The sequence below is a fragment of the Magnolia sinica genome, chromosome 1 (genome assembly GCF_029962835.1).
Source record: "Magnolia sinica isolate HGM2019 chromosome 1, MsV1, whole genome shotgun sequence".
Lineage (NCBI taxonomy): Eukaryota > Viridiplantae > Streptophyta > Magnoliopsida > Magnoliales > Magnoliaceae > Magnolia > Magnolia sinica.
In genome coordinates, this window is record NC_080573.1 from 8,000,226 (window position 1) to 8,024,880 (window position 24,655).

Here is a 24,655-nt window from a genome sequence, read left to right on the forward strand (position 1 = left end):
CTTTGCCCACAGCCAGTTTTAACGGCCGCAGGCAAAGGGTCCTATAAATTCAAAAAAAAAAAGCCCTAACCTATTACGCCGTCTCTCTCTCTCTCTCTCTCTCTCTCTCTCTCTCTCTCTCTCTCCCCCTTCCCTCTCGTGAATCGGTGAACGTAGCAAGGAAGATCGCGTTCGCGATCGAGTGCGAGATGCAGGGATCACCGTTCACGCTCGAGTTGGGCGAGCCAAACTTCGCTGGGAAACCGAACCTTGAGTACGATCTCGTCTGTTAGCCGTCCAATCTCCACGCCCTGAAAAAGCCCCTCAGAAGCCTCGAAAATTTTGAAAACGGGATCCTCTTCACCATCCACCAGATCCTAGAGTCCTGGATCTTCACCGCGTGAGAGCTACTGCAGCGGATTGGGGATCGGGTGGAAGAAAAGGAATATGAGAAGGCTGCAAGCGATTATTGGTTGCTCGAGCAGATCTGGAACCTTCTAACAGAGATCGAAGATCTACACCTCTTGATGGACCCGGACGATTTCCTCCACCTCAAAAACCAGCTCTCGATCAAAGCGACGAATGAATCTGAAGCCTTCCGCTTCAGATCAATGGCTCTGATCGAACTGACACGGTCATCGAAGGATCTGAAGCAGAGAGTGCCGGATATCTTGGGCGTGGAGGTGGACCCGAAGGGTGGGCCCTGGATCCAAGAAGCAGCAATGGCACTTTTCCATAGGAAGGGCGATGTAGCAAAGATCCATCTGTCGCAGGCGTTCCAGGTGATTGAAGGGGCAGTGAAGAGGTTCTATTTCGCATATCGGCAATTGATTGGGGCAACGATTCTCATGTATGATGTAAGGCTTTTCCCTTCTTACTGTTGATTTCTGCAATTTAAAATATCTAATTAGGAATACGCATGGTCGAATGCCTAATTAGGGATTTGCATTGTCAAATCACTTTTTAAGGATTTGCATTGTCGAAACCTTTATTAGAGTTAGCATGCACTTTTTTTTCCCATTACCAATGCTTCTTTTGTATATGAGAATCATCTACAGCTTGTCTTGTGTTTATGGCCCCACCGTGGTGTGTATGGCATCCAACCTGTCTAGTAGAGACAGCCCACCATGAAAGTGGGGTGCATAAAAAGTCAGGCTGACCCAATCATCAGGTGGGCCACATCATAGAAAAATAATGGACAGCCACCCAAAGCCCTCCAAATGGATCAGCCTGATTATTGGTGCCTCCCAATTTCATGGTGGTACGGCCCTCCTGGACAAGGTTGGATGCCCATGAACACACAAATGGGCCCCAGAAGCAACTGGTTGTGAATGATTTTCATCAACAATAACTCTAGAGGAAACCTTTTGTACCTGTATTTTTGAGAAATGTTTACAATGAAACTAACAAATCCATGTGCTTGAAATTCTGTTAGATCCAATCTCAAGGCTAGCCTCGGAAGGTTTCAACGGTAGGAATTCCTTTTCTCATTGTTTCATCTCGTGTGGCCCACTTGAGTTTGGATCCTCCTCGTTTTTTGTCTCAAATCCTAAAATAAGCTCGAAATACGGATGGACGCATTAGATTTCTCATAAACATCACTGTCGACCCCAACTTGCATCCCAGCGCAGGAACTTCCTGCAAAGTCTTTCGCAGGAAATCCGCGTCCCATGATGCAGATGCCAGATACCTGCATTAGTTTGTCACGTGTCTGCCGCTAGATGTATACGCGAGGAAGCAACTCTCATCTATTAAATACGTAGCCGCCGTACGTAGTCTATGCAATTGCATCAGCCGTCGGATGTAATCAATGCAATTGCACCTCAGTCACCAAAGACCTTAGGTCATGGACTAGACTCGTCTCAAAACGCCATTGGTCAACTTAAAGAAGTGGGACCCACGCGTAAGAAATTGGAAATGAACGGATCGTCCTGCCCCGCCCGTATCCAGCTGGGAACGGGCAGGAGCTTTGAGTGGACACCGTAATGTACGGGTCTTATCCACACTGTCCATTCACTTTTTTTTTAAAAAATAAAAAATAAATAAAATCATTTTAGGACATAAGCCCATAAATTAGGCAGTTCTAAAGAATCGAGTGCACTGCACAATGGGAATTAAACTCTTATAGTAAAAATTACCGGAGGCACAGAAGTTTTGAATGGAGCTGATATTTGTGTTTTCTCTACAATCAGGTCCATGTAACTTTAGCTTTATAAATAAGTTGGATGGCAAATAAATATTACAGTGGACCTAGAAAAGTTTCAAAGGTGTCAGAATCATTATCACCGCTGCTTCCTATGGTGTGGTTCACTTGAGACTTGGATCTGTCTTGTTTTTTGGTTGATCCTCTAAAATGATAGTAAAAAATGGATGGACGGTGTGGATAAGACCCATGAATCATGGTGGCCACTCAAAGTTCCTGCCCGTTTCCCAGCTGGGTATTTTTGTTTTCCGTATGACCAACCAGATGAGCGGACTAGCCACATCTTTTAATGGAGGATATTCCACATGGGGCAAGCACGATGACCTGCCCGGATCTGAGATACGTGTGTCGAAAATGTGTGTAGAGTCACGGCCGCGGATAACATTTTGTTTGTACAGAAATAAATTAGGGCTAGGACATATGAATGGACCTGTCGCGGGCCCATCTTCAGAGGGAGCGGATTAGGTGCGCCCCAGCCTCAACCATGACGGTGCAGTCTTTACCATGAGGCCCACCTTGTTTTATGTAATTTCCATCCATGCTGTCTGTCTATTTTGCCGGATCATTTTACTGCATAAGCCACACACACACACACACACACACACACACATATATATATATATATATATATATATATATAGAAAGAGAGAGAGTACTTGGACATGCCTTAGAGTCTAAGTTGACTCTAAATGAACAAAAGAATGGCCATACACAATGAGGAGGCCGTGGCACTAGCAATCGTGCAAAAGGCAGAGGGCGTGGATATCATCCAAGCCATCAACAAAATCAACAAAAGTCTACCAGTTTCTGTGGAAGAGGAAATGGTAGAGGTCGGTTCATACGTGGTCATGGAAACACAAAAAACGTTCAGTGCCATAATTGCAAGAAATTTGACCATTATGCCTCTGAGTGTTGGAGCAAAGTGGATCAAGATGAATGATCCAACTATACTCAAGCATTGCACCATGAACAAGAAGACTCCACACTCCTCCTCGCACAAGAAAAGGCATGCGAACGAACAGATGTGTGGTATCTCGACACTGGTGCAAGCAACCACATGAGTGGTAACAAAGAACTGTTCGTGGAACTCACAGAAGGAATTCGTGGCGATGTGAGTTTTTGTGACTCATCAAAGGTACTCGTGATAGGTAAAAGAAAAGTTAAAATCTATCAGAAGAATGGTGAGCCAAATTACATCTCTAATGTTTATTACATACCAAACATGAAAAATAACATCCTCAGTATCGGCCAACTCCTTGAGAATGGGTATGTCATACACATGGAGAACTGTTCTCTCTCTATAAGATATGCTCACAGGAGACTTGTGACTCAAGTCCAAATGGCGAAGAATCGCATGTTTCTGCTCCATATTAACACAAAGGCTGAGAAGTGTTTCTATGGACTCATAAAGAATGATTCATAAAGATGGCATCTTCGCTTTGGGTATCTCCACTTCAGTGGCCTCAAACTCTTATCCTCATCAAGCATGGTGGCTTACCGGCTATTGAAGCTTCAGAACATGTGTATGAGACGTGCACACTCGGCAAGCAACAAAGGAACCCCTTTCCAAGTGGAGTGTCTAGAAGAGCAAAGGAACCACTTCAGTTAGTTCACACTGATATTTGTGGACCACTTGAAACACCCTCTCTTGGAGATAATAAATAATTTATTACCTTCATTGATGATTTCAGCAGAAAAATCTTCTGCTTTCACTATCTTTAAAATTTTCAAAGCTCGTGTTGAAGCTGAAAGTGGTCACAAAATTAAAGTACTCAGATCTGACAGAGGTGGAGAGTATAACTCAAATGTATTTCGAGAATTTTGCAGGGAACAAGGCATCAAGCAACAATACACTTCAGCCTACACGCCACAACAGAATGACATTGCGGAACAGAAGAACCGCACCATCCTTGACATGACGAGGACCATTCTAAAGGAGAAAGGCCTGCCAAAGAGCTTCTGGGCAGAGGCAGTTGCATGTACTGCTTACCTGCTCAATCAGTGTCCAACCAAGAACGTAAGAAACATGAAACCACAGGAGGCATGGAGTTACTACAAACCGAGCGTGGCGCACCTAAGGATCTTTGGGTGTGTCGCCTACGCTCAAGTTCCAATAGCAAGAAGAAGGAAGCTTGATGATCGGGGTGAAAAATGCATCTTCATCGCACTACAAGAAAGTAGGCCTTTAGCCTCAATTTTTTAGCCTCGATTGAAAAAATGGAGGCTAAATGTGTTTTTTAGTCTCAGTTGTTATGGAATTGAGGCTAAAAGTTCATTTTTCGCCTCAGTTGCTATGAAACTGAGGCTAAAAGTCTACTTTTTAGCCTCAGTTGTACAGTAACCGAAGCGAAAAGTCTACTTTTTAACCTCAATTGCATAGGAACCGAGGCGAAAGGTTTACTTTTTAGCCTCAGTTGCATAGGAACCGAGGCGAAAGGTCTACATTTTAGCCTTAGTTGCATAGGAACCGAGGCGAAAGGTCTACTTTTTAGCCTTAGTTGCATAGGAACCGAGGTGAAAGGTCTAATTGTTAGCCTCAGTTGCATAGGAACCGAGGTGAAAAGTTTACTTTTTAGCCTCAGTTGCATATGAACCGAGGTGAAAGGTCTAATTTGTAGCCTCAGTTGCATAGGAACCGAGGTGAAAAATCTACTTTTTGGCCTCAGTTGCATAGGAACCAAGGCGAAAGGTCTAATTTATAGCCTCATTTGCATAGGTACCGAGGTGAAAAATCTACTTTTTAGCCTCAGTTGCATAGGAACCGAGGCGAAATGTCTAATTTGTAGCCTCAGTTGCATAGGAACCGAGGTAAAAAATCTACTTTTTAGCCTCGCGAAAGGTCTAATTTGTTACCTCAGTTGCATAGGAACCGAGGTGAAAGGTCTAATTTATTACCTCAGTTGCATAGGAACCGAGGTAAAAAATCTACTCTTTAACCTCAGTTGCATAGGAACCGAGGCGAAAAGTCTACTTTTTAGCCTCAGTTGCATAGGAACCGAGGCAAAAGGTCTACTTTTTAACCTTAGTTCCATCGGAACTGAGGCGAAAGGTCTAATTTTTAGCCTCAGTTGCATAGGAACCAAGGTGAAAGGTCTACCTTTTAGCCTCAGTTGCATAGGAACCGAGGCGAAAGGTCTACTTTTTAACCTCAATTGCATAGGAACCGAGGCGAAAAGTCTATTTTTTAACCTCGGTTACACAGGAACCGAGGCGAAAAGTCTACCTTTTAGCCTCAGTTGCATAAGAACTGAGGCGAAAAGTCTACATTTTAGCCTCAGTTGCATAGTAGCCGAGGCCAAAAGTCTACATTTAAGAATATTAAAAAAAAATTAGGAATATTGAAAGAATTAATAATTTTTAAAATTTTTGACAATTGTGAAAAAATTGAGAATTTGGAAAAAATCGAGACAATTGGAAAAAAAATGAGAGTTTTGAAAAAGATTTGAATTTTGAATTTTTTAAGAACTAAGAATTTTTTAAAATTTTGAGAACTTTTTAAAAATTAAGAATTTTTTTTGAAAAATTAAGAATAAAAAAATGATAATTATGAAAAAGTATGATTTTTTTAAAAAAAAAATTGAGAATTTTAAAAAAATTAAGAATTTTAAAAATTTTTGAAATTTTTGAAAAAAAAAATAAGAATTTTGAACTTGAGAATCTTGAAAAAAATTGAAATTTTTTTTTAAAATTGAGAAATTTCAAATAATTGAAAATTTAAAAAAAAAATTTAAAAAAGATGAAATGAAATCGGACTTTTTAACCTCAGTTGCATAGGAACCAAGGCCAAACGTCTACTTTTAGCCTCGGTAGCATAGGAACCGAGGCCAAAAGTCTAAATCCGAAATATAAATTCGCAGGCGCGCCGCTTTTTCCCCCGACTTCTTTTCTCACTCACTGTGCGAATGAGTGAGAGAGATCTTCGTTCTCTTTCTAGGGTTTTCCCCTGGGATTTTCACACCTCGATCGTCCCTCCTTTTTTTTACATAGAGAACCCTAGCTCCGGCTCCTCTGCCTATACTGAGATTCTCCAACGCCGCCGCCTGGCGCAGTTTTCGCCGAAGCAGCTAAAGCAGAACCCTTCCATGGCAGCGGAATCCGTTGCTTCAACTGCAAGAGACCTCCCACCAGAGGTCTTTGGGACGAACACTCCGCCGGAAAAGCCTCAGGGTCGGGTTCTCCCAACCAGATGTTCAGCAGATGGCGATGCTGGAGCTCGGACCCTCTCGAGCATAATGCAGAAACTATCCAAGGGGGACGAACTTGAAAGTTCGCATGATCAGTATGAATTTTCATTTCTTTAGTCGGTGATAGGGTTTCTGCTTTGAGATGATTGTAGATTTAGCATTTCTGAAGGTTTGTGATTGTTTATGGGGGTTCATACATGCTATTGAATTCGAATTTGAGTGCGGATTACAGAAATAGGAATTCATTTTAAATCTAGATTGTTAATATTGTTAGTTTGTTCACGTCAATTTGATAGCACCGATTTGGGATACGTCTGTTCTCACTGAAAACATGGAGGGCAAAATCGACTGGCCTCTAGAACGGTCCAAGGCCTATTTCTTATTATAAAATAAATAGGCCAATATAGAGTGAGCTTTGTTCAGTCCAAATCAGATAGTTAGGTTTTTTTTTAATAACCGTTTTCTTAGAGATCCTCTGCTTGGAGTGAATTTGGAGAAAAATATGGCTTTAAAGCAGGATGCAGCGAAAGGTAGCATTTCAAATCCCATCTGTATATTTGGAGTGGATCCACGTCAAGCCTCATTTGTTTTAGAGAAGAAAAAACCCATGTTTCTTTCTAAGAAATGAAGAAATCTTCTTTGCAGGTGTAATGCTTGCACAGAATTCTATGTCCAAAAGGGCATTGGCTATCTAATTGATGAGGACTCAATTGAGGAATATGAAAAGGTGGCAAAGGAAAAGAGGAAGGAGAAATTGGAGCAACAGGAAGGAGTGGAGTTAAATTTTCTCAGCAAACTTGGTCATGTCCAAAAGATTGAGATTCTGAATGGCATTGCTGACATGAAGAATGAGCTCAGGTCCTTCATGCTATGGGTTCTATGTTCCGAATTTCCTGTTTTTATATGTGATTCTGTCTGTAATTCTGAATTCTTATTTTAAAGGGGCTACTATAGGGAAGGGCCAAAAATTTCATTTTCTTTCATCTGAAATTTCTTTTTTTATCGGTTTATGGTTTAGAGTGCATTTGGTTGCATCAAATGTCATGAAATTTCATGATTAGGTGCAATCAAATGCACAGCTAGTGAGAAAAGGGAAGTGCCATTTTTAGGTCTTCCATTTAATTAGTATTGAGAGTTTGCAGAGTTTTAGGTCTACTACTGATGATGCAATCATATTGGTGCATGTCATAATCTCAATGAAGGGCTTCTTCTGTGCCAGAAACAATGTTTATACCCATCCTGTATGTAGATGATTATGCTTGAAGGTGCAAAGGCAACAACAGAAATTGTAGATGCTCTGAGGACAGGAGCATCAGCAATGAAGTCTATCCAGATCTCTTTGTAAGTTAAATCCTCACCATCAAAATTTTCAACACCCATATCACAAGTAGTAACTGGCTATGGCATCTGATCTGAATTCTCTTTATTATTTGTTCTTATCACACCAAATTAACCAAAAGCAGGACCAATCTTCTTACCTCAATATCTCGAAATATTCATGTATGCACCGTAGTTTTGTTGTTGCGTATTGTTAAACATAGCTGGAGCAGTCTATAGCCAAAAGAGCCATATGAGCTTGCTTTCAACATTACTTTCTCAGAAAGTAGTGTTGTTAGAAGGCAGAGCATCTTCTTTTATTAGGTAACTCATGCATTTTGAGTCTTCCCTTTAATATACTGACAGCTCGTGTTGTGTGTGTGTTTTTTTTTTGTCACAGTTATAATTGTTACAAACAAACCCTCTTGTGTGCCTTCAAGTCTTGTATCCTCCATCTCATGTTTTAGAACTTTTTAAATTGATATCTTCTTAGCTTATAGATGTTAGTAAAATATTCTTGGCATGCATAACTATGGTAAACAGTGAAACAATGAAAGAGATGAAACCCAAGCACTTGAAGATCCTTCTGCCTATGTGCACTAAAAAAAAAATGTTCTCCAGTAGTGTGCTGGAACTGGAAATAGCATGAACCATGGTGCATCAATCAAATCATATAATAGTCACCTTTAAACCCAATTTGAATATTAAAGAAATAAGTTTTTTGAAGAATTGTCTATTGCAAGGATGAAATAACATGAAACTATGCAAATATGGGGTAAAATGATTTCTCTGCTCATGTAATTGTCTATGGGCTCAACTTGTAGCCTGATAGTTTTGTTATTCTGTCAAAACATTGTTATAAAACCTTTGAATTTCTTCTCTTAATACTTTAACTTGAATGTCGACTTAGGAAATATCCATGAGCATTTTGCAGCCTGTCTTTACCTCTTGCATGCTCCATGATTTTCCTTGTTCAACTTTCCTATTCATTTATAAAGGAATGCTTCAGTCTAAAATAGATGAGCTAGGACTCAAATCATTCACTTCTTCTTCTTATCCTACTTATTTTATCTTTGGATAGGTATCAAGACCCAGTATGCATGATGATTGTTTTCTTGAAGGAGCTATGGCCAGATGTAAAGGACTCAAATTTATTTCAGGTTTGCAGCATTCCCTCTAAAAATTTTCTGTGTATCAAGCATTCATTTAAATGATCATTATGTGCTCCATTGCATTTTGAATTTGAACTTCATTGCATTTTGATGTGCTTCATTACATTCAAGAAGTCCAGATACTAAGTGGTCTTCCCATTCGCTTTGTGCAATTTTCATGATAATGTTTTTGTAAAGTGATCATCAGTCAAGTTTACATCAAGTGTCAATTGATCTATCATCGTTGAACATACTTGTAAAAAACAGTCCTCTTGTAATGATGTTGGGTTTTCACAATAATGGTACAATGAAATGCCTCCAATATACAACATTGTTTAGTATTAGCGTTTGCTTATGTGGGCCTGCTTTACTTTTCATATAGAATATATTGCCATCTTGTCTTTAAAATTTCATCAGTATGCTTTTACTTATGCCTTTGCAAGGGACCAAATTGGCGCATGATTAGCTTTTTGATTCCATGTTCTTCACTGTCTTCGTCTTCTAGAAACAGATTCATTTCCAACAGCTGATAAGCTATTCCAAAATAAAATTTGGGTTGGAATAGTCGAAGGTCAGCGATAGTTCCTCATTAATTCTTAGCTTCCATTTGTAAATGATGTTATGATTCATGTTGATTAAAATTGTTAACAGGTCTTTCTGTCTATTTCATTGAGCCTCATCATCTAGCTAAATTCTTCTGGAGAGGACAGTTTAATGGAGAGAATGATGATTTCAAGCGTTTTTCATTCTTTAGTCGTGCAGCACTTGAATTGCTTCTTCGAGCTGGCAAGAAACCAGATATAATCCATCGCCATGACCGGCAGACAGCGTTTGTTGTATGCACTGGATGTGAGCCTCTGTTGGTTTCTATCTTAACGGTGCATTTTCAAGACATTTTTTCAGGCGGTTGAGATTGTTTAATCAGTTCTAATTTTGAACGGCGATCCACTAACAGATGCTTCCTCATAGACCTATTTTCGGTGATCCAGTGGGCCACCTTCCTTTTCCCACATGGGTTTTATCGGTGGATATTAACTAGTGAGGAATCAGCGAATCCTCAACTAGGGTTGATAATCTAGGCCGTTGATCCGATTGGCCCCTACTAGATCGAGGATTGCTTAGCACCATGTAGATTGAAGGAGTCCAATCTTTGCTCTTTGGAGGTAGACCCATCACAATCTGGTCCATCAATATTATTTCCACTCTTTAAGTTCTGAACATAAAGAACATCATTGTTGTTATTTGCTGCAAATTTATTTATTTATTTATTATATATTTGTGGATCTTTTTTTGACTGGATTAAGTGGGCCTAGGTTGTATTATTAGAGTGGTTCTTTCACCTGCAACATTATAAATAAAGTGGTGTAGAGGGATCTTTCTACACTTTTTCTTTTGCTTTAACACACTAGGTTCTAGCAGTTCATATGATGAAAAATAAGGATTGCTTGCAACTATTCTATACAAAAAAAAAGATTTTGAATTAAGTTCTTGTGTGCTTTATACATTTATATTTGTACGCATTACTGATTCACCTGCAATCGTTTTTTTCCCCAATGGTGAAAGTGGGAAGAAAAAACATTTTATGTGTTACCAACTCATTTGTTTTTACATGGAAAAAGAGTGCAAAGAATCTTGGTGGAGAGTCTCCTGATCGGGCAACGTTGTTCATAACGACCCATCGGAAGAAAGATGGGAGTGTTGTGAACGAGGAGTCGGCTCATGTTATTGTATGTAGAAATTTATCAATCATTGACATCTCAGTTCTTTGCCGAACTCACCTTGTTCCTACATTGTTCTCATTTTTGTTCTGTAGTGCATTATATATATATATATATATATATATATATATATATATATATATATATATATATATATATATATATATATATATATATATATATATATATATATTGGTTATGTAATCCATTTACTTTGATGGACATTTTTTGAGCTGAATGAATTTAGTTAGTCAAATATAATGAATTTATTGTATGTTTGTTGTGAAAACTCGATTTGTAGGTGTCAGGCCCTTGATACTTCAACACTTAAAATTGCATGTGGACTGGGTTGTTTTTTTGACTTTGGATGACACCTGTAATGTGTATGGCACAAGCATGGATATATCAGTTCAAAGTGCTTCATTAGAATGCCTGTTTTTGTGTTTCAACAAGAAGTATATTTATTCATTTTGAAATACTTATTCTGCATTTTTATCTACCTAATTTATGTTGATCTGTATGGCTGCATAGTTGGATAGTCTGCTGTGGTAGAGCCCTCTCTTTTACACATGCTGCTCTAGGCTTTGATGAATGTTTTTTGGAGTTTTTTTAACTATTGGGAGGGTTATTGTGGTGGTCTGAGCTGCCTTATCAATGTTTGTTTTGTTGCATTCTTGCAGGAAGAACACAGAGCTAGGGATCTATTTTATGCCCTTTGGGTTCCTGACCTTTTCATGAAAAGGGTGAACAGCAATGGGGAGTGGTCATTGTTTTGCCCAAATGAGGCTCCAGGTTTATCTGATTGTTGGGGTGAGGAATTTGAAGAACTGTACACTAGATATGAAAGAGAGGTAAGCTTGACTAGAGCTTGAAGTTTGAAATTTTTGGTACTTTTATTCAATGAAAATGTTACAAATTGTCTTTGTATTTTTTGGACTCAGGGCAAGGCAAAAAAAGTTGTTCAGGCACAGACCCTATGGTTTGAAATTCTGAAATCACAGATAGAAACTGGAACACCGTATATGCTTTTCAAGGTGTTTTACTAAGTGAACAAAAGATCCTCCATAATCATTTAAACCCCATGGTTGTGTGGTTTTGATGTTGATTTGTTTATTTAGGACACTTGCAATAGTTCACAAACTGTTGTGCCTACTATTGCTCCTGTAGTAGTTGGAGAGCGGAGGATATTTTTAGGTCCTGGAGCAGGTTGTGCCGGCCTTGCTGCATAGCTAGAACTAGGATATCACCAAGCAAGGGATGCCGTGCGTGCCAATAATGGTATAAAGGTTCTTTTGCATCTTCTCCATCCTAGGATATTTACACCTCCAGCTTCTCTCGACTGCCTACACGCTCTAGCATGCTGAGTCCTGATTGGTTTAGCCAGAGACAATACAATTGCACACATATTAACAAAGCTTCAGGTGATCGACCATTGTATCTTTTGATGATCTTAGTTAATGCAACTTACTCAGTCACGACTTAAAGTTTTTATGTATAGTTTTTCTAACAGTATGTTGCTGTTTTTGCATTGTTTACTTTGTGTAGTGTGACTTGCATCCTAATATGGGCCACGTATAATCAGAATCCTTCCTATCCTCAGTGCAAGCATCTGTTTCAGTTTCTCAGTGTTCATCGATCAGCAGATGGAAGTTATATGATGGCCCTGTTTGTAAATATCTTTCAATATTTACCAACTCCTAAACTCAATACTAATTACAAACCCCTGTTGATTGAGAAGGTGCTCCTATCAATTTTAGAGAAGTTCTTCTCCAAGTTTCTGAACTTGCCTGATGTAAATAGGAGGTTGAGGAAGATCATCTCCATCCTCTCAAGCGACCAGCCTGCTCTTATCATGAAGAAACCCCAAACTGAAACTAATACAAAATTGGATTAGTCCCATCTTGTAGGTAAGTGGTTGGTCAATCATTTGTTGTCTTGCTCAGGCCTTGACAAATGAATGGGCTAGGTTGCAGGGCCTGCTATGCATCCATACACATCCATCTGCATTTCCTTTCTTGTTTGAAAGTTTTATTTCATGTCTTGCAGCCAGCAGGCTAGAGCTACCTGTTGAGGTTGCAGGGGCCTGCTATGCACAATTCAAATGGAGAATGCTGGTAGAGGCAATGATGACGTTGGCCTGGAAGCAACAGAAGATGGACGGGCAGTGTTATCTCAGGGTCCACCAAGCACGACGGCACTGGTGATGACGGGCGCGACCATGACTTTGTATTTTTTTGTGGAACCTAATGTTGTGTAACAGTTTGATTAATTTAAAATAGTTAAACTTTAAATAGACAGTTGTTAACTGTTTTGTTGGTATTATGGCTTTCATGATTGATTGTTTCATGAGTGGATTGAATAAATATTTTTTAAAAAAAAAAACATTTTTAGCCTCAATTTGTAACTAAGGCTTGAATTTAGCCTCGGTTGTTGATAACCAAGGCTGAAATTCCCGTGGCTAAAGACTTTAGCCTCGGTTGTTGAGAACCGAGGTTAAAAATAGATTTAGCTTTGGTTGGAGGAAATTGAGGCTAAAATTTTGATTTAGCCTCATTTCGAGAAAATTGAAGCTAAAAAGGTTTTTGGCCTCACTTGAAGAACCGAGGCTATAAAAGTCATTTTAGCCTCGGTTACTAAAACTGAGGCTAAAGCCTTTAGCCACAGGGGTTTCAATCTTGGTTTGGATAACTGAGGCAAAACTGAGGCTAAAGGCTTTAGCCTCAGTTTTTAACCTTTTTAGCCACAGTTTTGAACCGAGGCTAAAACCCCCTTTTCTTGTAGTGTCGGCTACAGTGAAGGATCTAAAGCCAACAAGCTCTACAATCCACTAACCAATAAAGTAGTGGAGAGTAAAGATGTGGTCTTTAGTTAGGAAGAAGCTTGGAAATGGAACAATGAAAAATCGACCAAAGATATTCTAGTCGAAACAGAAGAACATGAAGAAAGGCATGACCGTCAAGTGCAAATGCCCGTAACACCTTCTTTGGCCGCATCATCAGTACACAGAAGTCCAGGAGTACATTTCATCACTCCTGAAAGTACTCCATCAAGTCAAAATTCGACCAGCTCGTCCTCACCCATGACATGTATAAAAATGAAAAGCTTAAGTGACATCTATGAGCAAACTGAAGTGGTCAATATTTTCTACCAGTATGCAGATCCTCTGACATTGTAGGAGGCCATAAAAGAAGAATGTTGAAGAATCGATATGAAAGAAGAAATTCATGCCGTTGAGAGAAATGACACATGGGAGCTGACTATGCTTCCTAATGGACAAAACTATTAGCGTCAAATGGGTGTACAAGATCAACAGAAATGTTGATGGTGAGATCGATCGCTACAAGGCAAGGCTCATAGAAAAGGGCTACAAACAGAAGTACGGGGGAGACTATGAAGAAGTTGTTACTCGCCTTGACACTGTGAGGATGATTATCTCCCTTGCAACCCATCACAGTTGGATAATCTACCAACTAGATATGAAATCTGCATTCCTGAATGGAATACAGGAAGAAGAGGTCTATGTTGACCAGCCTGAAAGCTTTGTTATGCAAGGGGAGGAACACAAGGTGTATCGATTGAAGAAAGCCCTCTATCGGTTGAAGCAAGCTCCACGTGCTTGGAATGCACGCATCGACAACTATCTTTAAGAGAACGGCTTCGCCCAATGTCCATATGAGCATGCAGTTTACATTAAGAAGAATGCTCATGGCAATATGCTTATAACATGCCTATATCTTGATGATTTGTTGTTTACAGGAAACAGCCGACCGATGTTTGATGAATTCAAGAAGGCCATGTTTAAGGAGTTCGAGATGACCGGCGGAGGTCTCATTTCCTTTTTTTTCTGGGCATTGAAGTGAAGCAACAACATGGTGGCATCTATATATCTCAGAAGAAGTATGCCAAGAAATTGCTTGAAAAGTTTAAGATGGCCGATTGCAATGTCGTAAACATGCTTGTAGCAACGGGCTTAAAACTGACAAAGGACGGAGAAGGAAGAAGCGTTGACTCGACTATGTTCAAGAGTCTGATTGGAAGCCTAAGGTACCTCACAATCATAAGGTTGGATATCGTCTATAGTGTTGGGCTTCTAAGTAGGTACATGGAAGCACCAAAAGAATCACACTGGCTAACTGCAAAAAGAATCCTCAGGTATGTCAAAGGAACAATGGAATTCGGTCTTTTCTATCCATACGATGATGAAGTAATACTGTATGAATACTCAGACAGTGATTGGGGAGGTGACCAAGATGAAAGAAAGAGCAGCACTGGCTATGTATTTTATCTTGGAACGACTGCTTTCACTTGAAATTCGAAAAAGCAGAGTGTGGTCGCCATCCACATGTGAAGCAGAGTACGTGGCAGCATCGTCCACTGTCTCTGAGGGAATTTGGTTGAGAAACCTGCTAAAGGAGCTGAAGCATCCGCAGGAAGGATCCACAGACATATATGTGGATAATAAGTTGGCAATCAAGCTAGCCAAAAATCCAGTGCAGCATGGAAGAAGCAAACACATTGATACCCGATACCATTTTCTGAGAGATCATGTGAAGCAGAAAATGATGAAATTAGAGTATTATCATACTACGGAACAGGTGGCGGATATTTTCACAAAGGCATTGCCTATAGATGCATTCAAACGACTAAGAACGATGCTCGGAATAAAGCCGATTTTGGTTTGAAGGGGAGTGTTAGAATTGCAAACCAAAACCCACCAATTAACTGTGACTGTTCATCTTCCAAAGCACAACAACGTTTCCCATGGAGATGCTTTTGGAAGATGAAAAGTTTGGATAGTTTTTAAGAATATTTAATGTTGGAAGCTCCTAGCGGGGGTAGTTTAGTCTTTTCACATTACATTCAAATTCCTATAAATGGGCATCTTGTGTATCCGATTGTAGTAAGAGAGAAAAACAATCAAGTCAGTAAGCTTGTAAGCAACAGTCAATTAAGTCAGTAAGCTTGTAAGCAACAATCAAATAGCAAAGTCTCTTCTCATTTTTTTACATGTCTAGTGAGTTCATATCCATGGCATAGATAAAGCCAAAGTGTAAGCCCCCCCCCCCCCCCTACCAACAGTTTTTTGTTCAGCGGTTCATTTGTTTTGCAACTATGGCCCAGCTGGTCGGTAAACCAACCTGACTCTTCAGCCAGGGCACCAACACCATGGTTGTGTGCACATACAATACATAGGCTGCCTTGTATACTTGCGTGGGCCTGGCAAAGCTCTATCCAAAGAATATAATGAAGAGGCCTAAATGAGTGAGGTTTGACATTCAACAGCCAAATCTTCCCATCATACAGGGAAGATCCTCCAATTATTTTGATTTTTAATTATAAATCCTTCCCAATCAAGGAATGATGACTCGCCAAGTAAGATGACAATTATTTGAGTTGACTCGGGCTTGATTAGGCACGTTCTGGTGCATTTTCTGTGGTGAAGAATCCACAGGCTTGCATCCAAAAAAGACTTCCAGTTTGGGTGGCCATCGATGCAGAAATTGTTTAATGATCATCACTGTTCATTTCTTACATGATATTGAACATGGGCAGCAATCCAAAATTCAAGCCAAGCAGGTAAGCTCGCCGAGTCGAGTCTAAGTCAAGCCTATTCCCAACCCGACCCAACCTAGTACCCAACCTGCACCCGACTCAACTAAGCAAACCGACCCAACCCACACCCGATTCAATCCAGCCACTCAACCCAACTACTGTGGGGACGAAAGGACCAATGGTCTTGTTGACTAAAACAAAATGGGCCCCAGTTCTACAAACCGAAAATCCGAGGGGACAAGGATCATACAATTACTCCCCATCTTAAAAAAAAAAAAAAAAAAACATAACTATTCAGTGAGCGGCTATGATTAACCAAAAAGACGGACAAAAATCAAGAAAAGAACCAAAAAAAATTACCTATGGTAGTTGTGTTAGTTAATGGAGTAAGCAAAGGAGGAGAAGAGCTGTAGGAGTAGGCAAAGGAGGAGAAGGAGCCTGTGATGTGGCTAAGTTGTCATAAAACTTGTATGTCTCATACCTCAAATTGTAACTTGGCCTAATAACTCTCCCACCTTGTTTATCATAACAGCATGTCGGAATCTGAACGATTGCATCTTGTAAGCACAGATTGCAATCACTCCTTAACAGATCGTTCGTGCATTGCACAAGCCCATATATCGTTGGGAAGTTGGTGGAATTCGTTTCATTCGTAGCATACATCAGCTTGGATGGGCCAAAAGCCGCCCTGGAGGCAAGACCCTTCATCATCTGCTCCAAACTCAGTTTATAATCATCTGATGCATTTATTGCATTCCATTTGCAAAACATTGGTCTATTATCAGACGATGAAAAGATTTGTTGGTTGGAGCAGTGCAAGAGACAACTATCAAACCATGCAATTGCAGTCTTACTAAGGCAATTTTTGACAATTTCTTGGCTTGCGGTGGTGAGGCAATCACGGCATGCATCGGGTGTGGTGTCGCCTCTGCATTGTGCAAGGCCGTACATGATGTTTGGGTTTTCGCCAATCGTAAGGTTGGAGAAGCCAATGAGTGAAGTATTGAAGGATAGAGAAGAGAAAAGGAGACTGAGGTTAGTCTCATATGTGCTAGTAGCAGCGTAGTTAGTTGTGTTTGGACAATCAGAGCCGATAGAAATTTGTGTTTATGGAGAGATTGGGAGGGGGAAGATGAAGAGTAGGAGGGATGAAAGGAGGAGAAATTCAAAGGGTTTTAAGAGGAGAGAAGGTATCATCTGGTTGTTGGAAAATCTAGTGGAGAGTAATGGGAAGATCGCATGCTTCTTACGGAGGAAGAAAGTTACTTAAGGAGAGTTGTTGGGCTAGACCACAGGTCATATTTCATTGACTAACGTGCCTACACGCGGAGCTGATTAGGTGTGGCATCGGCCACACACAAGACGATGCGGGCCTTACTGTGGGGCCCACCTTAATGTATGTATTTTAAATCCATGCCAACCATCCGGTTTGCCAGATCATTTTAGGGCACGAGCCCAAAATGAAGTAGATCCAAATTTCGTAAAACATATTTTATGAAATAGGTCAAAAAATTGAAGCCTATCCAAATCTCAAGTTGACCACCCTACAAGAATAGGTCAAAAAATTGGTGCAATTTGGCACAACAGATTTAAGGTTTTCAAAGGTAAAATGTTTCCAAAAATTATTTGTTGGAGAAAAAATTCTCAAATTTGAATGCATTAATGACAATTTGAATGCATTTAAAATGGAAGGAGAACCAGTTTGCTATTGTAGATGCTTGCTATACTCAGTTAGTATGTTACCATTGCACTCACTCACTTTGAGTGTTTCAAAGTTTTGTTATTTTCATAATTAAAGATAATGGTGAAGCATCCACTTTTTTTTTCTTTAGTTGTATTCAAGATATTGATATAGAGGATTTGTTTTTATTTATTTATTCGAGACCATATTTAATTTTTTGTAATAAATATTATATAATTTTTTTATTGTGAAGTACTATAAATTTTGTTTAATATTCAGTTTTAATTGTATTGCATCATTTTTTATGTTTCAAATATTAAAAAAATATAGGTTTTTCAATTGAATTATATATAATAATAAAATATTATTGGCCTAGTGCGACCTTTCAAATCTATACAAAGAATTCTACTGGCGCTTGTGTAGACTTCTATCGGCGCTTTTCCGTAAAAGAACTGTTTGAAAGAGTTTAGCGGCGCTTGAATAGGATTTTGGCGGCGTTTTTTGGTCTTTTAGCGGCGCTTCTGTCAGAAATACCAACCCACAAAAGCGTCGGTCAGTCAGAATGAGCGCCGCCGAAGGTTAAAACTTTTAGGTTGGCTAGCGCCGCGAAGATAAACGCCGGCGCTTAGAAGCGCCACTAAAAATTACTTTAAGGATCGTACCTGTCTGCGTACACGGGGAGCTGATCAGGTTTGACATCGGCCACACACAAGGTGGTGCGGGCCTTACTATGGGGCCCACCTTGATATATGTATTATAAATCCACGCCATCCATCTGGTTTGCTAGTTCATTTTAGGGCACTGGCCCAAAAGCATATCCAAATTTCGTAAAACATATTTTACGGTATGGGTAAAAAAATTGAAGCCTATCCAAATCTCAAGTTGACCACACTACAGGAAACGGTGGTCATTGATCATTAAAAACTTTTTTGTGGGCCACAAAGGTTTTGGATCAAGCTGATATTCTTCTTTTTCGTTCCTCTGGTCTGTGTGACCTATCAACAACAGATTAGATGGCAAATAAACATTGCAGTGGACATTATGAAGTTTTCAATGGTCGGCATTCAATGAGATGTGGCTCACTTGAGATTTTTGTCTGTTTCATTTTTTGTACAATGCTCTAAAATAATCTGAGAATAAAGATGGATGGGGCAGATATATACAAAGATCAAAGTGGGCCCACGGATCCCACTGGCATCACCGATCCTGGGTGCTGCTAAGACGCGGTATTGAAAAATATTGAAAAAGGCAGTGGAATATAATATTCCTAATAATCAGGAAGATTTTATAAATATTTTTTTATGTTATAAAATTACTGTAAAATGACGCGGCCAATTCAATTCCGGAAATATGAAATTGCCGTGCGCTGGAAGCAGACGACCTGCACTCATATCATTGACTCACCTGCATTCACGGGGAGCGGATTAGGTGCGGTATCAGCCGCACCAAAGACAGTGCGGCCCTTACTATGGGGCCCACCTTCATGTATGTATTCTAAATCCAGGCCATCCATCCGGTTTTCCAAATCATTTTAGGCAGGATCCGAAAATGAAGCGGATCCAAATTTCGGGTAGACATACTATAGGAATCGGTGGTGATTATTGATAAAAACTTCTTATGAGCCACAAAAGTTTTGAATCAAGCTGATATTTATTTTTTCCGTTCATCCAGGATTGTGCAACCTTATAAACAAGTTGGGTCAGAAATAAACGTTACTGAAACATTACGGTGGGCCCTAAGAACTTTTTAATTGTGGGGCGTTCAAATTTCAATCACCGATTTCTCCTTTAGTACTGTCCACCTAAGATTTGGATGGATGGGATGGAGTTAGAATATAAACATCAAGGTAAACCCCACTTAAGAACCGCACCCTGTTGGATGAGGTTGGGGCTGCACCCAACAACTCCCTTATACATGCGTGACACGTGTGTCTGATGGGATGCTGCACTTATGCCTGGTACTGGCCCGCGGAGCAGGTTTTTTTTTTTAAATTTATTTTTTATTATTATTACGTTTCACACGTGAAAGTCCGCAATGTCATTGACCATTGGAATATCATTTGAAGAGGAGAATTTCGTGGAACTTGCTAGCTACGTGTTGGGCCCACCTTAGTGTTTGTATGGAATCCAACCCATCCATCAGGGTTGACCACTTTGAAAATGGGCCGCCTCATACATCAGGCCAATCCAATCATCAGGTGTGCTATGAAGTGAATTTGGAGGATCTTTATCTACCGTTTAATTTGTTATGGAGAGGCCCACCTGATTATTGGGTCAGTCTGAATACTTTGGAGACAGTCTTCGACGGTTTAGATACCATACTGAAACCACAGCGAGCCGAAAAACAGTTGCACGAAATTCTCTTCTACAACCGTTGTAGATGAAATAGCCTCTGTTTTCTGTTCTCTTCCCCGAACTCTCTCCACGTATATGACGAGCTTATCTCATGTGATAAAGAATACACTTGTGGTACACGTGACAGGAGGTGATGAATAAGTTTGGACCGTCCATCCAGTGGTCCTTACTATGGATGGCAGCTGATTCAAATGAGGTACATTTAAATTTTACAAGTGGCATAATTTAAAGCAGCGGTAGAAAAACAGAAATGGTTAACAGTCAACCTATTCATCATTGCACCTCTTCCAGCTATACCTGATTCTCCCGCGTATGACGATTGTGCTTCATGAGAAGGCTCGTGTACGTGGAATTTGATGGTCCTCGAGTCCAATATAGAGCGTGTCCTTTCAGTGAACCCTAGGGGGCGTTTGGCGCACGGGTTCAAAGGGAATTAAGGTGGGAGTGGGTTTTAAGATCCATGGATCATTACAATATGTTCTGTCTGGGACGAACATCTGGTAAGGGTTTTGAAGCCGCTTCTTGGAATCTGCGGCTGGGCAAGGAATTACTACAATCCTGCTTTGAGTTTGGGTCCATTGATTTCTGCTATGTGGACCCCACCATGATGTATGTATTTTATCCACGCCATCCATCTATTTCAAAATATAATTTTAGGGCTTGATCCCAAAAATGAGGTAGATAAAAATTTTAGGTGGACCACACCGTGGGAAAACAGTAGTAATTCAATTCCACCATTAAAAACCTCCTAGGGCCAACTGTAATGGTTATTTGAAGGGAAAAAATATATATCAGCTTGTTCCAAAACTTTTGTAGCCCTTAAGAAGTTTTTAATGGTGGGCGTTCAATCAACACTATGCGGTCCACTTGAGATTTGGATCAAAATCATTTTTGGGTTCATACCATAAAATGATCCAGAAGAATGGGTGGACGGCATGGATGAAACGTATATATCATGGTGGGGCCCACTGCACCGATTGGCAGTGGTAGGGAAACAGATTCGTTTGGTTTGCTTCTTCCAAACATGAAGCCGGATGGCCTCCAAGCCATAAGATTACATGACAATCACATGCACCAGGGAAATACTCTGTTAAACTTTTAGCTACGAAAATGTTCGTCGCTAAAAAGATATAGAGGAAAATTTTCAAACTTTTAGCTACGAAAATTTACGTTGCTAAAAAATAAAGTTAAACTAACTTTTCGCTACGAAAATTTTCGTCGGTAAACATATTTTGCAAAATTTTTAGCTACGAAAATTTTCGTTGCTAAATAGTATTTGCATAACTTTTAGCTACGAAAATTTTCGTCACTAAAAATATTTTGCAAAACTTTTAGCTACGAAACTTTTCGTCGTTAAAAATATTTTTGGTTTTTAGCAATGAAAAGTTTTAATCGTCGCTAAATGGAAGCTTTTTAGTGACGAAAATTTTCGTCGCAAAAAGTGTTTTTAGCGACAAAAATTTTCGTCGTAAAAAAACTTTTGCAAAACTTTTAGGGACGAATATTTTCGTTGCTAAAAAATGAATGTTAAACTTTTAGCGATGAAAATTTTCATCGCTAAAAATATTTTGCAAAACTTTTAGCTATGAAAATTTTCTTCACTAAATAGTATTTGCATAACTTTTAGCTACGAAAATTTTCGTCACTAAAAATATTTTGCAAAACTTTTAGCTACGAAACGTTTCGTCGTTAAAAGTCTCTTTTTTTAAAAAAAAATATTCCAACACAAAATTTCTGGTATACACCTGTTACGATATATTTCATCATATACATCCTGATATATAACTGTTATATATTTCATCATATTCACATTCACATCCATCTAAACTCAAACTAGTAAATCCATCCAAACATAAACTACATTCATCCAAAAACAAACAATATTAGTCATCCAAACATACTACATTCATCCAAAATGAGGTAGATATAAATTTTAGTGGACCACACTATGGGAAAACAGTAGTGATTGAATTCCACCATTAAAAACCTCTCAAGACCAACTGTAATGGTTATTCGAACAGAAAAAATATATATCAGCTTGATCCAAAACTTTTGTGGCCCTTAAGAAGTTTTTAATGGTGGGCGTTCAATCAACACTATGCGGTCCACTTGAGATTTGGATCAAACTCATTTTTGGGTTCATACCATAAAATGATCCGGAAGAATAGGTGGACGGCATGGATGAAACGCATATATCATGGTGGGGCCCACAGCAACGACTAGTGGTGGTAGGGAAAACACATTCATTTGGTTGGTTCTTCCAAACATGAAGTGGGATGGCCTCCAAGCCATGAAATTACATGGCAATCCCTTGCACCATGTAATTATTATGTTTTGTTAATTCCATCCCACTTAAACCCATCTAATCTCAATTACCAAACACCCCTATGGTTCAATTATTCATACCATTATTACAACAACGCATGATATAGTTATGCAAACGTAGAGCTTTGCACGTGTTCTTAGTTGAGAGTGGACCTGTTTACCGTTCTTTTCTTGACTATCTGTAGTAGGCAAGCTCATCAAAGGGTTTTTTATTGTCCCATAAAGTAAGTCATATTGCATGGACCATCTTTGTTGGGCTCCCTACTTATGTGGAGGTGGGACCCACATGTATGTGCTTAATTAATCTTTTTTTAAATTTAATTTAATTTAATTTAATTATTATACCACATTAACAACTACGTAAGGGGACACAAGTTTTGGATCAAGTTAATATTTGTTTTTTTTCAATGGTGTGGTCCACCGGAGCTTTTGATTGGCTTATGTGTTGATATAACACATTCAAATGTCCTAATGAAACAAATGGGCACACGGATATACAACACGTTCATGAAGGTGCACTTCGTCCAACACATGTTGACCTGTCCTACATTGCAATTCGTTTGAACGCACGTGGAACTCCTCCACCAAATTCAGAATGGGTAGATATTCACTTGAAAAGACTACATTAGAGTACGAAGACTCTAAACACACTCAATCCCCACTCTGACCCATATTGACCCCCTACGACCAACACCGACCAACTCCAACCTTCAATACAACCCTTTCAAACACAACTCCTTCACCGAATTACAAATAGATGTATATCCACTTGAAAAGATGTTATGATTGGTTACGAAGACTTAACACGCTCCAACCCCACTCTGACCTACACTAACCCAGATTGACTTGACCTGAACTGTAGCCCCATGGAATGCACATCAAACTCCTTCATCAGATTTAGAATGGATCGACATCCATTTGAAAATACATTACATTAGGGTACATAGACTTCGGACCCACTCAAACCCCACACTGTCCCACATTAACCCACTATGACCCATCTGACTGCATTGTAGTCCCTTTGAATGTACATCAAATTGCTTCACTGAACTACAAATGAGTGTTTATCTACTTAAAAAGATATTGGGTTAGGTTATGAAACTCCAAACACACTTGAACCCCACTCTGATCCACACCGACCTGCATCAACCCCCTCATTCTAACAATGACCAACTCCAACTTGCATTGTAGGCCCCTTTGAATGCACATCGAATGACTTTATGGAATTACGAATGGATGCATATTCACTTGAAACAATGTTAGGTTATGAAGATTTTGGACACACTCGAACCCTTCTTTGACTCACACTAACCCCTCTGACTAATACTGACTAACTTCGACCTGCACTGCAACCCTTCGAACAAATAAGGAACTCTCTCACTGAACTATAAATTAGTGTGTATCCAATTGAATTTTTTTTTACATTAGGGTATAAAGATTCCAAATACACTTGAACCCCACTTCGACCCACATTGATTCCCTCTAATTAACATTGACTAACTCTAACCTGCACTACAAACCCTTCAAACATATGTCGAATTCCTTCATCGAATTATGAATGGGTGTGTATCCACTTGAAAAGATGATACATTAGGTTATGGACACTCCAGACACACTCAAACCCCACTCCAACCCACACCAACCCATGCTTACCTCCATTGACCTGACCGCACGTCAAACTCCTTCACTGAGTTGAAAATGAGTTGATATCCACTTGAGAAGATGTTACATCAGGGTACGATGACTCCGGATCCACTCAGACCCCACACTGACCCACTACGATCACTTTGACCTGCACTATGCCCATTCAAATGCATATCTAACACCTTCACCAAATAATGAATGGGTTTGTATCTACTTGAAAAGATGTTACATTACATTATGGTGACTTTAGATACACTCAAACCCCACACTGGCCTCCTCAAACCAATATCAACCAACTCTGACCCTCAATGTAGCTCCTAATGCACAACAAACTCCTCCACCTAACAATGAATGGGTGCATATGCACTTGAAAAGATGTTACGTTAGTTTGTGAAAACATGGATACACTCAAACCCCACTCCAACCAGCACCAACCCCCTCAGACCAATTCAACCAACACCAACCTGCATAGTACCTTTTAATGCATGTCGAACTCCTTCTCTGAGCTATGAATTGATGTATATTCACTTCAAAAGATGTTATATT

General features: G+C 39.6%; 3 protein-coding genes across 4 annotated transcripts; all 3 read left to right on the top strand.

Annotated features, from left to right (window-relative positions):
- Positions 1–188: 188 nt before the first annotated feature.
- Positions 189–863, top strand: LOC131226602 (nematode resistance protein-like HSPRO1). The gene is made up of 2 exons (XM_058222212.1): positions 189–263; positions 396–863. Exons 1-2 carry the CDS (start codon positions 189–191, stop codon positions 861–863), a joined length of 543 nt encoding a protein of 180 aa, XP_058078195.1.
- Positions 864–5,987: 5,124 nt separating this feature from the next.
- On the top strand, positions 5,988–7,513 carry LOC131238527 (uncharacterized). Of its 2 annotated transcripts, XM_058236231.1 has the most exons (3): positions 5,988–6,461; positions 7,012–7,224; positions 7,428–7,513. In XM_058236231.1, the coding sequence occupies exons 1-3, from the start codon at positions 6,085–6,087 to the stop codon at positions 7,447–7,449; spliced, it is 612 nt and encodes a 203-aa protein (XP_058092214.1). In that variant the 5' UTR covers positions 5,988–6,084; the 3' UTR covers positions 7,450–7,513. The 2 variants fall into 2 exon arrangements, with proteins under 2 accessions (XP_058092214.1, XP_058092213.1); XM_058236230.1 differs by lacking the exon at positions 7,428–7,513 and having other exon boundaries at positions 7,012–7,365.
- Positions 7,514–9,114: 1,601 nt separating this feature from the next.
- Positions 9,115–12,203, top strand: LOC131226669 (uncharacterized). The gene is made up of 7 exons (XM_058222325.1): positions 9,115–9,136; positions 9,486–9,712; positions 10,454–10,561; positions 11,134–11,403; positions 11,494–11,586; positions 11,671–11,758; positions 12,098–12,203. The coding sequence occupies exons 1-7, from the start codon at positions 9,115–9,117 to the stop codon at positions 12,100–12,102; spliced, it is 813 nt and encodes a 270-aa protein (XP_058078308.1). The 3' UTR covers positions 12,103–12,203.
- Positions 12,204–24,655: the final 12,452 nt, after the last annotated feature.

Coding starts and splice junctions, on each gene's coding strand:
- LOC131238527 (XM_058236230.1), top strand. CDS start 6,085: ATGAGTGAGAGAGATCTTCGTTCTCTTTCTAGGGTTTTCCCCTGGGAT. Junction 6,462..7,011: donor CTTGAAAGTTCGCATGATCA/GTATGAATTTTC, acceptor TCTTCTTTGCAG/GTGTAATGCTTGCACAGAAT.
- LOC131226602 (XM_058222212.1), top strand. CDS start 189: ATGCAGGGATCACCGTTCACGCTCGAGTTGGGCGAGCCAAACTTCGCT. Junction 264..395: donor CGAACCTTGAGTACGATCTC/GTCTGTTAGCCG, acceptor GAGCTACTGCAG/CGGATTGGGGATCGGGTGGA.
- LOC131226669 (XM_058222325.1), top strand. CDS start 9,115: ATGTTGGGTTTTCACAATAATG. Junction 10,562..11,133: donor AGGAGTCGGCTCATGTTATT/GTATGTAGAAAT, acceptor ATGCTGCTCTAG/GCTTTGATGAATGTTTTTTG. Junction 11,587..11,670: donor CACCGTATATGCTTTTCAAG/GTGTTTTACTAA, acceptor TTGTTTATTTAG/GACACTTGCAATAGTTCACA.